Source organism: Cololabis saira, chromosome 22 (assembly GCF_033807715.1).
Source record: "Cololabis saira isolate AMF1-May2022 chromosome 22, fColSai1.1, whole genome shotgun sequence".
Lineage (NCBI taxonomy): Eukaryota > Metazoa > Chordata > Actinopteri > Beloniformes > Belonidae > Cololabis > Cololabis saira.
The window spans coordinates 30,365,200-30,380,006 of record NC_084608.1 but is presented as its reverse complement, the minus strand read 5'-3'; the positions used below and the strand labels follow the sequence as shown (position 1 = coordinate 30,380,006).

The window sequence follows — 14,807 nt, the reverse complement described above, 5'->3', positions numbered from 1 at the left end:
AAATGAATGAGTTGACATTTGTCCCAGAATTCCTCCTGACATGTTTGTTTGTGTGGAAACTTGAATCATTTGGCTGCACAACATGAGTTTGTATGGATGGATCCACTGGTGGAGTTGCAGAGCTGAAGTTACTACGTCTTTCAAGGGCTGGGTTTGGTCTCAACATTGGTAGGGACGATATAACGGCATAACCTGCATGTACACTTTTTGCTGGGGACAGGACATTAATAAGACCAAATGTCACGAATATGAACTGTGGCAGGGTGGAGAGGTTGATGGGACACGCGCACCTGTGTCCCATCCACCTGAGTGGCTGCCCGCTCTCCACCCTGCCTGCCTTATAAGGCAGAGCTGGACAGCAGCAATGGTCGGAGGAGCTGCAGCTGTGTGATGCTTGTGCACATGTTGGTGTTTTGTGACGAATAAACGGGTCTGCACGAAACTCCGTGTCTCTCCATCCTTCGGTCGGCCCCTGTAGCACTCGCCCTGCTACATGAAGCTAATAAATTGATAGGCTATGTTAGGTTCCTACATCATCAACATAAATTTATAACTTAGGAAAAGACACAGAGACTTGTGGAATGATTTTTCAGGCACTCCTGCAGGAGGGAGAGAGCATACTGACAGAGGCAGAACCTCCCATCAGCAAATGCTTCCCAAAGACCCTCCCCTTGCAGGAAGCTATTTATTGGTAAAACTGACAGAAAACTTGACCATATTTGGTAAACAATGTATAGATAACAGACGTTGGGGGTAAAAGACACCCAATAGTAAATAGTTGAATGGACAATGGACAGAAACAGGAAACAGATGGAGAACAAACATTGTATCAGATGATGTGGTTGAAAAGTCACACTTATGCCTTTTCGGTTATCTCGTGGTGTGCAGAGCAACAGACATCCTTTTAAGAAATGGTCAAGGGGGTTTTGTTGTCATGAGATGGTCAACTAACCCTTAAAGACAATGTGACGGCTGTCAGTCAACCCCCCTGACAAACACTCAGGAAGTCGCTTCCCTGTTATCTGTTAGAGCATGTGATGGGGGTCTTGAAACAGATGCACCTAAAGACAATGGTTAATTTGACCAACCAGGAAGTCAGCAGTTTTAACCTCCTGAGTATGTCAAAGAATGTCACAAGGATAAACAGGCAGTTTTCTAATTCTGATTCTGATTCTTCATATCGTTTCATAAGGACAAACTTGTTCCAAAACGTTGATTAACCTCAGATTTCCCTCCTCTTGTTCTTATGAAACTTCACAGTAAACAAAATAAAACACTCCAATGTCATCGTAAACATACAGGTAATGAAAACACAGAGAAGTACAATGACAGTAATAGTCGGAATCGTAATCTCAGTCATTATGTCAGCATGACTCAGTAATGAAAAAGTCTCTTCCATTCCTCGGACTCCTCTCCTAGTTTGTTGTCGCAAGTCAGTTTGGCTAGTCATCTTCTTCAGGCCGTGGCTGGGAGTAGGCATCAAGATGAGTTCTTCAGCGGGCAAGGGTTTTAGTACCGCCCGACTTCCCGCCTACTCAGGCCTGGAACATTTCTCTTTCTTTCACTGCAACTGGTGAACGCAGTAGATCATTCAGCAGCCTTTACTGCTGTCGGTGTCCTGATCTTGGACAGCAAAAGGGCCCGTCCTGACGGGTGATGACGTTTCACCACTCGACTCAGGACCTGGTCACCCATTTCAGCAGTTCCTGCTTAGGAGAGGGAGAGGAAGAAAACAGCAGCCCACAAGAACTTGAACATTCTCATGTACAGTTCGACTAATGGTCGGCATTCAGGCCATGGTTTTCCTGAGCCTTAACTTAACAGGCCGTTAGTTCACTCCAAGAATGAAATCCATATGAACGACTTCAAATGGATAGGTCCTTTCATGTTGTATCTGCAACATGTCGGAAAACTCCTACTAAAAAAAGGGTATTAAAGGGTTTTAAAGGGTATTTAGTATTTAATCCTCATGATGTATCATATGTACCCTTCCATACTCCCTCCTGTTTGAGCCATAGAAACTCCCTATGGCTCAACTTAGCCACCAGGGGGAACAGATTCCTTGGAAGCACCAGTTTTCTTCGCTCCAGACAAAGGCCTTCTGAAGTTACAGTAGCTAGTTGCAGTAGCACCTTCATTTAGCCAAATGTTTTTCTCTCTTTGCAAGAGCATTGTTTCTAATGTCAACAGGGGATAGAGGGGGGTCAGGACTGCCTGAGTCCTGACTCCTCCCCAGATAAGTGGCCCTCCCACTTCTTGACCTCTGCATCCTGGCAGGTCGGCAAGTCTGACTTAATGATCCTCTAGGGTCGGATATCTATGTCCCTCAGAGATCCCCCCCTCCCATCACCAGATTAGATGGGGCAAAACCTTTTAAATTCTGTCTCCTATCTGAGTCAAGGACCACAGAACTCTTCTGTTTCAAAACGTTCTTATTTCAACCCAAGTGGGTTATGGTCTTATTAAAGTAACACTACATAAAAACTGTCAGTGCAGCAACTCTCCTGCAACGTAAACAGTAGTCTTCAGTGAACTTATATATATATATATATATATATATATATATATATATATATATATATATATATATATATATATATATAAACAATAATTCATTGTCACAAAACGTCTGACTGAAAGGAGCATTCTATCAAATAATGCCTTCTCAACTGTTGTTGAGCTATATTTTCCCCAAATCAAAAGAAATGCCAGAAAAATTGTCAGAAAATTGTCAGAAAATGATCTCCAGATTAATCATATAGTCTTCAGGAGATTCCTAATCTTCTGTTTGCATGCTGCAACGCAAATGCATGCTCTTCTATGAAGACTCATAGAAGTCTTAAGAAAATTGTGGGATAAATCCCCATGCGTAAACTACACATAGACAAAAACCCACTAAACGTTAATTACACACTTCAGATCATCTATATGTGGGTTCGTGTGTTAGTGCATATGTGTAAATTACTTCTCCTCAAACTACACTAACCAAACTCAATTGGTGCATTTCAAATTAACTCCCAACCTAAATGATAGCAACACTGATCATAAATGTACACATTTTCAGTGTGAATAGGCTAGTATGCACTCAGAGTTCTTCTTTTCTAAAAAAGATTGTACAACGGGTTTGTTTCTCCTCCATACAACCCTTTCTGTGTAAAATATCAGCTACATACAAATGAGAGTAGGCTTATGAACAGCCTCACTCTACTGTATTCTAAAAATACAGCGGTGCTCATTTTACGGGACGAAACCCATTCTCTGAAGCTGTCAATCATCAGTACGTGACATCACAACACACAAAATAAAAATGATTGATATGTTTCACATTCATGTCACAATCAACCCAATCATCTCATACTCACAAATGGCAAGAATCACATTTCCATACAATCCAAGTCAAATACAGTATTACAAAAGTAATCTGCAAATTAAATGATGAATTAACCCAATTTTAACCTTCTATGATTCTATGCCTTCATTCAGGGCTTAGAATGATAGAACAAACTATATTTTCCATTTTTCTATGTTTTTTCCAAGACGAGAGCTTCACCTCTGAAAACCCCCTTTTTTTCCAGCGAACAAAAAAGTTCTCTCTGCAGACACAGATCTTGCAGCCGCTCGCAAAGCGCTGCACCCACTGCTGGAGCACGCTTTCACACGCACATAGTGCTGTAGCCTTACACACACACAGAGAGTCACACACAGACACAGAGCTGCAGCTATTTGTATCATTTTACATCTAGGGCCCGATTTACTAAAGGTTTGGGTGCGTAAAAACGTGTGCAAACTTGACAGCACCCGCAAACCAATGTGCCAGCTGATCTACTAACAGCGTGCAAAGAGGACTGCGTCTCTGAAATCCGCAAAATTGCACACGCAATTCAGTTAGTACTTTTGCCCTGATGAATAATCAATATGGGGCGTACCCGGCAGAAATCCTAAATACTGGGAGGGGAAGATGCAAATTGCTCCATTTACCACGCGCAATGAGATTTACCAAGCCTGAAAGTAATTGCGCGTATTGTGATTGTGTCTGTATTTAATACGTTCGAAAGGAAGGTGCTAATCTGCTGCTGCTGTTATTGTGGCAAGGAGGCGACATCCAAAATCAAAGAATACGCAGAGAGAGTCTTTATTCTGCTGCATGCTATTTTAAAAATGGTTGCACAAGTTTTATTAAAGGCCACTTTTTCTTTAGTTCTTCACCTTATATCTTGCCACCTTCTCTTATTGTGCCCCCCTCCACTCGCCCACAAGCAGGCCAAGCCTTTGTGCCAAAACTTTGTATTTTATTGATTATTTATCTTATTGAACGTGAAATCATCCTTCGTAAATTACATTTAATTAAAACCCGTGCTTATTAATCACAAAACACAGGTTAAACATCATGACCAAATCCGCTCCGACCCGCTGTGTCAGGATCAGCGCAGACAGACTGCAGCTTCGCCTGAATTATGGTTCTGCGTTAAATCAACGGCCATATGATGGTCCCGTCTGTCACACATTTACTGTCAGTGTTTGCTATATAATATATAATATTTGCAATATACTGTGGACATCTGAATAAAAACTTAACTCATAAATAGATGAATCAAAGCGCTCTCCAGCTCTGCGTCTGTCTTTTTCTCCTCAGATCATGCCGAGCACCGCCGGGTCACGCAAACCCGACCAATTAAATATTAAAATCAAATTCAGTCCTGTGGCCCGTTTTTCTATTTCGTATTTTTGATCTGTGCCTAAAATTGAAATATGAAAAACCAGACGTTTTTCCGTTTGTTGTGTTACCAACTGCATTTATTCTATCGCAGGTTTTCTCCGATATTGCGTTTCTTTTGGTAATGTTTACATTTCTTTGCTGTAGTTCATGAATGTGTTTATTTGCCTCTTCAACTAATATCTCTAACTCCAACTCGTCAAATTTCATTTTGCGCTTGTGACTTGTGACTGTGCATTCCATCCAGACTCTCCATGGCGCAGAGTTTGCGCTCGCAAACCCTAATACACGCAACACCTCATTTAAATACTGCTGTTTGCACCTGTTATCAATTGCGCACGCAATCTTAGTTGATCACCCGCAGACCACACGCAAACAGCACGCGCAAACTTTTTCAGTGCACACGCAATTTAGTACTCTTTATTTAGGATCTTAGTAAATCGGGCCCATAGTCTCCAAATGAGAAGACACATCCCTCTTAGGCTTCACTAAGCCTGTCATCTCATGCAGCTCTTCGTAAACGTGCAGCAGAACTTTTACACACACACACACACACACACACACACACACACACACACACACACACACACACACACACACACACACACACACACACACACACACACACACACACACACACACACACACACACACACAGACACACACACACACATACACACAGAGAGACACACACAGACAGCTGCAGCCTGTCACACACACACACACACACACACAGAGTCACACCCTGCTGCAGCCCACACTTCTCCCCAACTTCACGTAGCTTTCTTTACCTTTTTCTATCTCTTTCCAATTCCCCATCAAAACCATATTTTTTTTAACATTCTTTTACAGCCAGGGTACTGGAGAGGAGATTACGGCCGATAGTCGAACCTCGGATTCAGGAGGAACAATGCGGTTTTCGTCCCGGTCGTGGAACACTGGACCAGCTCTATACCCTCCGCAGGGTGCTCGAGGGTTCATGGGAATTTGCCCAACCAGTCTACATGTGTTTTGTGGATCTGGAGAAGGCATTTGACCGTGTCCCTCGTGCCATTCTGTGGGGGGTGCTGAGTGAGTATGGAGTCCGGGGCCCTCTACTAAGGGCTGTCCGGTCTCTGTATGATCGAAGCAGGAGTCTGGTTCGCATTGCCGGCAGTAAGTCAGACTTGTTCCCGGTGCATGTTGGACTCCGGCAGGGCTGCCCTTTGTCACCGGTCCTGTTCATAATTTTTATGGACAGGATTTCTAGGCGCAGCCAGGGGCCGGAGGGGATCCGGTTTGGGAACCTCAGGATTTCATCTCTGCTTTTTGCAGATGATGTTGTCCTGTTGGCTTCATCAGACCGGGACCTCCAGCATGTGCTGGGGCGGTTTGCGGCCGAGTGCGACGCGGCAGGGATGAGAATCAGCACCTCCAAGACCGAGGCCATGGTTCTCGACCGGAAAAGGGTGGCATGCCTTCTCCGGGTGGGTGGAGAAGTCCTGCCTCAGGTGGAGGAGTTCAAGTATCTCGGGATCTTGTTCACGAGTGAGGGAACAATGGAGCGTGAGATTGACAGGCGGATCGGTGCAGCGTCCGCAGTAATGCGGTCGATGTACTGGACCGTCGTGGTAAAGAGGGAGCTGAGTCGAAAGGCGAAGCTCTCGATTTACCGGTCAATCTACGCCCCTACCCTCACCTATGGTCATGAACTTTGGGTAGTGACCGAAAGGACAAGATCGCGGATACAAGCGGCCGAGATGAGTTTCCTCCGCAGGGTGGCTGGACGCTCCCTTAGAGATAGGGTGAGGAGTTCGGTCACCCGGGAGGAGCTCGGAGTCGAGCCGCTACTCCTCCACATTGAGAGGAGTCAGCTGAGGTGGCTTGGGCATCTGTACCGGATGCCTCCTGGACGCCTCCCTAGGGAGGTGTTCCAGGCATGTCCCACCGGGAGGAGACCCCGGGGAAGACCCAGGACACGCTGGAGAGACTATGTCTCTCGGCTGGCCTGGGAACGCCTCGGACTCCCCCCGGAAGAGCTGGAGGAGGTGTCTGGGGTGAGGGAAGTCTGGGCATCCCTGCTGAGGCTGCTGCCCCCGCGACCCGGGAACGGATAAGCGGGAGAAGATGAGTGAGTGAGTGAGTGATTCTTTTACAGGTCCGCAACTCTTCTTGCTTTTTTCTTTCTCTCCTGTTAGAACCTTGTCCCGTTTTGGACATTTAATCAGTTTTTTTCTTTTAGTCTTAAATTAGTCAATTTTCTTCTTTTTAAGTTCCCTATATTATTTCGCAAGATCTTGTCTCCATTTTTAAATTTGAGGACGTCTCCCCATCAATTAAGCATCTTTTAGAGATTATTTAGGCATAAATTTCAGCTTAACCACTCCTCTGCTATTTTTCGCCAGTTATTTTTCTTTCTTAAGTTTCTCTCAGGACACAAGTTTTCTTTTTTAACAGTTTGGTTTTAGCCTGATCTTTTAGTGAGCAATTTAAATTTTGCCTCTCAATTTTGGAAACCCCACATTGAACATACAGTTTCCTGTCATAAACATCAGACAAACATTAGACAAACATAAAACACAACCATTAAAAATCATTCCAATAGAAACCTCTTCTCGTTATTCTGTACTTTTAAAGTCCCCTGACATTCAAAAGCTGGTCCCCGACCGAGTTAGATGTTGGTCTTACGCACTGCTCTTAGGCTAGTATTTTTAGAGGCCCCTATGCCTTCATAAAAATCGGGTCCCCATCCCCACCCCGCCAAACACCGTTTTCGCTAACCCTCTTGGTTATTGTACACAGAATTTTCACTCGTATTTTACACAAAAATACATCAATACCCTAAGAAGAGGCTTCTCACTAGTCTCCTAGTGCTTTCCCCTGGCTCGGGAATCTCGTCGTCTGGACTCCGGAACAGCGCAAGATCAACTTGGCCCCGTCCCTGAAGTCGGGAACGGCTGTCGACAGATTTAGATGGCCCGTTGAATCTACGCCACCCCAATCGTCACAGCTCGAGAGATTCCCGGGTTTCTGGCACCAAATGTTAGGTTCCTAAATCATCAACATAAATTAATAACTTAGGAAAAGACACAGAGACTTGTGGAATGATTTTTCAGGCACTCCTGCAGGAGGGAGAGAGCATACTGACAGAGGCAGAACCTCCCATCAGCAAATGCTTCCCAAAGACCCTCCCCTTGCAGGAAGCTATTTATTGGTAAAACTGACAGGAAACTTGACAATATTTGGTAAAACTCAGGAAGTCGCTTCCCTGTTATCTGTTAGAGCATGTGATGGGGGTCTTGAAACAGATGCACCTAAAGACAATGGTTAATTTGACCAACCAGGAAGTCAGCAGTTTTAACCTCCTGAGTATGTCAAAGAATGTCACAAGGATAAACAGGCAGTTTTCTAATTCTGATTCTGATTCTTCATATCGTTTCATAAGGACAAACTTGTTCCAAAACGTTGATTAACCTCACAGCTAAATGATCAATGCAAAATAAATCTGTATTGACTTATACTAACTTTCATGTGTATTGGTTCACCTGATATGCGGTTCGATTCAAACCTTTGTTTTCAAAAACTATTAAAGAAACAATTTGAAAACTTCCAGAATATTCCAGGATTTTATTAGCAATTTGAATTGCAATATTTGAACATAACTTAAATTATATTAACTCACTCACTCACTCATCTTCTCCCGCTTCATCCGTTACCGGGTCGCGGGGGCAGCAGCCTCAGCAGGGATGCCCAGACTTCCCTCACCCCAGACACTTCCTCCAGCTCTTCCGGGGGGAGTCCGAGGCGTTCCCAGGCCAGCCGAGAGACATAGTCTCTCCAGCGTGTCCTGGGTCTTCCCCGGGGTCTCCTCCCGGTGGGACATGCCTGGAACACCTCCCTAGGGAGGCGTCCAGGAGGCATCCGGTACAGATGCCCAAGCCACCTCAGCTGACTCCTCTCAATGTGGAGGAGCAGCGGCTCGACTCCGAGCTCCTCCCGGGTGACCGAACTCCTCACCCTATCTCTAAGGGAGCGTCCAGCCACCCTGCGGAGGAAACTCATCTCGGCCGCTTGTATCCGCGATCTTGTCCTTTCGGTCACTACCCAAAGTTCATGACCATAGGTGAGGGTAGGGGCGTAGATTGACCGGTAAATCGAGAGCTTTGCCTTTCGACTCAGCTCCCTCTTCACCACGACGGTCCAGTACATCGACCGCATTACTGCGGACGCTGCACCGATCCGTCTGTCAATCTCACGCTCCATTGTTCCCTCACTCGTGAACAAGATCCCGAGATACTTGAACTCCTCCACCTGAGGCAGGACTTCTCCACCCACCTGGAGAAGGCATGCCACCCTTTTCCAGTCGAGAACCATGGCCTCGGTCTTGGAGGTGCTGATTCTCATCCCTGCCGCATCGCACTCGGCCGCAAACCGCCCCAGCACATGCTGGAGGTCCCGGTCTGATGAAGCCAACAGGACAACATCATCTGCAAAAAGCAGAGATGAAATCCTGAGGTCCCCAAACCGGATCCCCTCCGGCCCCTGGCTGCGCCTAGAAATCCTGTCCATAAAAATTATGAACAGGACCGGTGACAAAGGGCAGCCCTGCCGGAGTCCAACATGCACTGGGAACAAGTCTGACTTACTGCCGGCAATGCGAACCAGACTCCTGCTTCGATCATACAGAGACCGGACAGCCCTTAGTAGAGGGCCCCGGACTCCATACTCACTCAGCACCCCCCACAGAATGGCACGTGGGACACGGTCAAATGCCTTCTCCAGATCCACAAAACACATGTAGACTGGTTGGGCAAATTCCCATGAACCCTCGAGCACCCTGCGGAGGGTATAGAGCTGGTCCAGTGTTCCACGACCGGGACGAAAACCGCATTGTTCCTCCTGAATCCGAGGTTCGACTATCGGCCGTAATCTCCTCTCCAGTACCCTGGCGTAGACTTTCCCCGGGAGGCTGAGAAGTGTGATCCCCCTGTAGTTGGAACACACTCTCCGGTCCCCCTTTTTAAACAGAGGGACCACCACCCCGGTTTGCCACCCCAGCGGTACTGTCCCCTTCCTCCATGCAATGTCGCAGAGGCGTGTCAACCAAGACAGCCCTACGACATCCAGAGACTTGAGGTACTCAGGGCGAATCTCATCCACCCCCGGTGCCCGGCCACCGAGGAGCTTACGAACCACCTCGGTGACCTCGGCTTGGGTGATGGATGAGCACGCCTCCGAGCCCCAACCCTCTGCTTCCTCAGTGGAAGGCATGTCAGTCGGGTTAAGGAGATCCTCAAAGTATTCCTTCCACCGTCTGACAATGTCCCCAGTCGCGGTCAACAGCTCCCCACCCACACCGTAAATGGTGCCGGCAGAGTACTGCTTCCCCCTTCTGAGGCGCCGAACGGTCCTCCAGGATTTCCTCGAGGCCGACCGAATGTCCTCCTCCATGGCCTCCCCGAACTCCTCCCAGACCCGAGTTTTTGCCTCCAAGACTGCCCGAGCCGCGGCCCGCTTGGCCTGCCGGTACCTATCTACTGCGTCAGGAGTCCCACCGGCCAACATAGCCCGGTAGGACTCCTTCTTCAGTCTGACGGCATCCTGTACTTCCGGTGTCCACCACCGGGTTCTAGGATTGCCGCCACGACCGGCACCGGAGACCTTGCGTCCACAGCTTCGAGCCGCCGCGTTGACAATGGAGGCAGAGAACATGGTCCACTCGGACTCGATGTCCCCCGCCTCCCCCGGGGTCCGAGAGAAGCTCTCCCGGAGGTGGGAGTTGAAGATGTCCCTGACAGAGGGCTCGGCCAGATGTTCCCAACAGACCCTCACAATCCGTTTGGGTCTGCCCGGTCTGTCCAACCTCCTCCTCCGCCAGCGCATCCAACTCACCACCAGGTGGTGATCAGTTGACAGCTCAGCCCCTCTCTTCACCCGAGTGTCCAAGACATGCGGCCGAAGGTCAGATGAAACGACAACAAAGTCGATCATTGACCTCCGGCCTAGGGTGTTCTGGTGCCACGTGCACTGATGGACACCCTTATGCCTGAACATGGTGTTCGTGATGGACAAACTGTGACTCGCACAGAAGTCCAACAACAAAACACCGCTCGGGTTCAGATCGGGGAGGCCGTTCCTCCCAATCACGCCTCTCCAGGTATCACTGTCATTACCCACGTGAGCGTTGAAGTCCCCCAGTAGAACAATGGAGTCCCCAGTTGGAGCACTATCAAGTACTCCTCCCAGGGACTCCAAGAAGGCCGGGTACTCCCCACTGCTGTTCGGCCCGTAGGCACAAACAACAGTGAGAGACCTATCCCCGACCCGAAGGCGCAGGGAAGCGACCCTCTCGTTCACCGGGGTGAACTCCAACACATGGCGGCTGAGCTGGGGGGCTATAACCAAGCCCACACCAGTCCGCCGCCTCTCACCCTGGGCAACTCCAGAGTAGTGGAGGGTCCAGCCCCCTTCAAGGAGCTGGGTTCCAGAGCCCAAGCTATGTGTGGAGGTGAGCCCGACTATCTCTAGCCGGTATCTCTCAACCTCACGCACAAGCTCCGGCTCCTTCCCCCCCAGCGAGGTGACATTCCATGTCCCCACTGTGAGGGTTGATGTCCAGGGATTGGGTCGTCGAGGCACCCCGCCACGACTGCTACCCAGCCCACAATGCACCGGCCTGCCATGGTCCTTCCTGCGGGTGGTGGGCCTACGGGAAGGCGGACCCGCGTCGCCGTTTCGGGCTAGGCCCGGCCGGGTCCCACGGGCAAAGACCCGGCCACCAGGCGCTCGCCTACGAGCCCCAACCCCAGGCCTGGCTCCAGGGCGGGGCCCCGGTGACGCCGATCCGGGCGACGTAACGGTCCTTGGTCTTTTCTTCTTCATGATAGGCTTGTGATTATATTTATATTTATATTATATTTATATTATATTATATATTATATTTATATTATTTATATTATAAATTATATTAACATACACAATAAATACAAACTTATTAATAATCTCTTAACTATCCAGAATGCAAATAATAAACATTTGTCTTAAGAACACTCAACATTGTCTGTCTAAATAAATAAATTAAATATAACTGAAAAAAGAAAAATAAATAAAAATGGAACCTTCCTTCAGGTTAAACACTACTGCTTTTGTCCAGCCAAACTCAACAAAAAATGAAAGCTCTTTTGGGCTGCTTTAAGACCACATAAATAAAATACAAATGAAAATTGGGGAGAAGGGGGTTTGAGTTCTTATCTATTTTTTCTCTCCCCTTAATTTTTCTCTCCCCCAGTACTGTAACTGCGCGCTGGACGTAGATGAGTGACGTACACTGAAGGCTGATTTATGGTTCCGCGTTACATCAACGCAGAGCCTACGGCGTAGGTGCATGTCGCCGCGTACCCTACGCCGTAGGGTCTGCGTCGATTTAACGCAGAACCATAAATCAGCCTTAACGCGCGCGCACTTGTCAGTTTTTTTTTCCGTCTTTTCAACTAAGCATGCAAACACATAAACTGAGGGCGCAATGCATGCTTATGCACCCTTGTAGAACCGGGCCTGCTTCTCTCTAAGCAGCTTCCTACTCGAGTTTTGCAGGTTAGCAAGTTTACACAGTTTAATGTTATGCTAACTCCGATGCAGGTCGGACTTTCAGTGGCAAAATGAGTGGCGTGTTCCTGTTCCCCATCTCCACAACACTGCACTGACGTCTTTTTACATTACTTACAGTGGCTGCTGTTGCTGCTGCTGGCTGAAAAAAACTCCTAATATTCCTTCTATTCGAAGGGGGCGGTATGATTTCTGTCGGGGCTGTGTGAGTGTGCGGGAGTGTGTGTGTGTGTGTGTGTGGGGGGGGGGTCATCAGCCAATCAAACGTGCGCTTGAGGAAAAAAAAATGTACCGGCACATTCAGCAAGTGAAAAGGGGTAAATGTAAATCTGAACATAATGAAAATAATTCACTTAATAATGGTAGGGTCAATTCTACCCTTACAACATTTGGGAAGACAATCTAAATTACTTATATATCTGAACTCATTATATAATGCAAATAAGGTTGCTTAAAAGTTGGTGGGGACAATTTGAGGCCCCTGAAAAGTTGGTAGTGTTATGTCCCTACCGTCCCTATGCAAACCTACGCCCTTGACGTCTTTATTGGAGCAGTAGCATGATGTCGTGAATATTGATTCACTGGTTCTGTTGGACTGTTGGAACCTGCATCCTGGTGGCTTCAGCTCACATCTTTTATTCTTTATTCAGGTTGGAGAACTGCTGGGTGTCAGAGATCAGCTGCTCTTCTCTGGTCTCAGCTCTGAAGTCCAACCCCTCCCATCTGAAACATCTGGACCTGAGTCTGAACCAGCTGCAGGATTCAGGAGTGAAACATCTGTGTGGTTTCCTGGAGAGTCCAGACTGCAGACTGGAGACTCTGAGGTCAGACATGTTTTAGTTTTTTGTTCAGATGAATCTGGTGTGAAAGTTGTGTTGACACTAACCTGCAGACATCAGGCTGATCTCCTGCAGATCCACACTGAACATCTTACTCTCTTTCATAATAATTTGCTCAATGTCTCACTATGGGATGCCCCGCTGCATTAATCTCATTACACCAATCCTGATCAGCTGGTGAAACGTGTCTGTCCGCCGCAGGTAGCACCACCTACCTTAAATATCCCGTGTGGATGACACCACATCATTCAACCTCCTCTTCTCACTCTGAGCTTAACTCGCATTCTAGGCTTGTTAGCTGAAATGTACGCAGACAGATCTTACTAGCTTCTGTCGCCGGGCGCTAACGAGCCTTGGATGTTTTTATCTGCTTCGTCGGTCACACCAGATCGGATGTTGTGCTAGCCTCGCCCTCCACGGCTCGGTTTGCACCGTCACGACGCCTCACTACGGCTGCTCCCGTACCGAGTGTTAGAACAGCAGCTCCTTTCTCCCACCTTGGTGGAGGAACCGGAGGTTAGCGTGGGCTGGGGCTCCCAACTCCACCCCCGCCCCGCAGGAGGAAGACGTCCTGGAACTGGACTATGGGGACAATGAAGAAGGCACCTCGGACCTCCTCACATCAGAGGACGACCTCTTCATCACTCTGGCTCGGGCTGCACAGCCCGCAGCCTCCGTCGCCTCTGGGGATGGAGATGTGAGCAGCACACCAACTTCTCCCCTCCCCAGCTCGGACATGCTGGATGCCTGCAAACACTGCTGCCCGGCTGCCGTCCCCTGGCCTGCTGTCGTAGCTGAGACCCCCACATCCCGCTACGGCGGGAACAAGTTAACCTCGGCCTAGAGCGCAACGAAGCAACTTCTCCCCATCTCCCAGAGCTGCTGGATGAGGTGGCGGCTCACGGAGAGACGCCCTCTCAGCAGCAGGAGCCCAGTTCCCGGGGCCTCATCCCTCCACTGCCAGGCCATGGAGAGCCTGGGGCTGCTCCGCACGCCTCCCATGGAGCCACTGGTTGCAGCGCAGCTTCCAGGCAGCCGGCTGTCAGCAGTGTCCTCCAGGAGCCCCGGCCTTATATCCAAGTCTGACCGTCTTCAGTCAGCCCCGACTGGAACGCCGTACGAGGCTGCTGCGCTTTCAGCCAGAGCGCTCAATGTCCTTTCCCTGCTCACAGCGTCACTGGCGAGTCCCGTCTTCTCTGACCCACGGGGTCCCATGGGGTCCGTCCTGTCCAGGAAGGTGGTCACCACGGACGAAGCCTGACAGGTCGGGGCAGAATTCACACGGGCCGATCTGTGAGGGCCGCTGCAGTTGGACCTCCGGCAGTCACACATACATTTCTGGAACCATCAGCGGTTTCTCTCCCTGAAACCGTTCATTCCGTCTCTCATGGGTCATCATGTCCTGCTGAGGACGGACAATATAAGGACGGTGGCGGACATCAACCGCCAGGGGGGATTACGCTCCCGTCAGTTGCACATGCTGGCGGCGTCTGTATGCTTCCCCTCCACTGGCCCTGATGCCCCCACTCTGTCCAGAGGGAGGCAGCAGGGCCATGCACTGATGTTGGAAGCTCCGCTGGCCAGAGACGCATCGGCTGGAGGAGAGATATCAGTTGCTGTGAGCTCGGCCCTGGCAGCTCCCACTGCGCAGGGACCTGCTGCAGGGGCAG

At 48.8% G+C, this 14,807-nt stretch overlaps 1 protein-coding gene across 2 annotated transcripts in view; it reads left to right on the top strand.

Annotated features, from left to right (window-relative positions):
- The window catches only part of LOC133422948 (NACHT, LRR and PYD domains-containing protein 12-like), a 229,237-nt gene that overhangs the window by 58,512 nt on the left and 155,918 nt on the right, over positions 1-14,807 (top strand). Inside the window, exon 14 of one of the 2 annotated variants that reach the window (XM_061713011.1) lies at positions 12,949-13,122. The exons of the other annotated variant lie outside the window; for it this stretch is intronic. Coding sequence (XP_061568995.1) covers positions 12,949-13,122 — 174 coding nt within the window. The remainder of the gene's footprint in view (positions 1-12,948; positions 13,123-14,807) is intronic. 2 annotated transcript variants of the gene reach the window in all.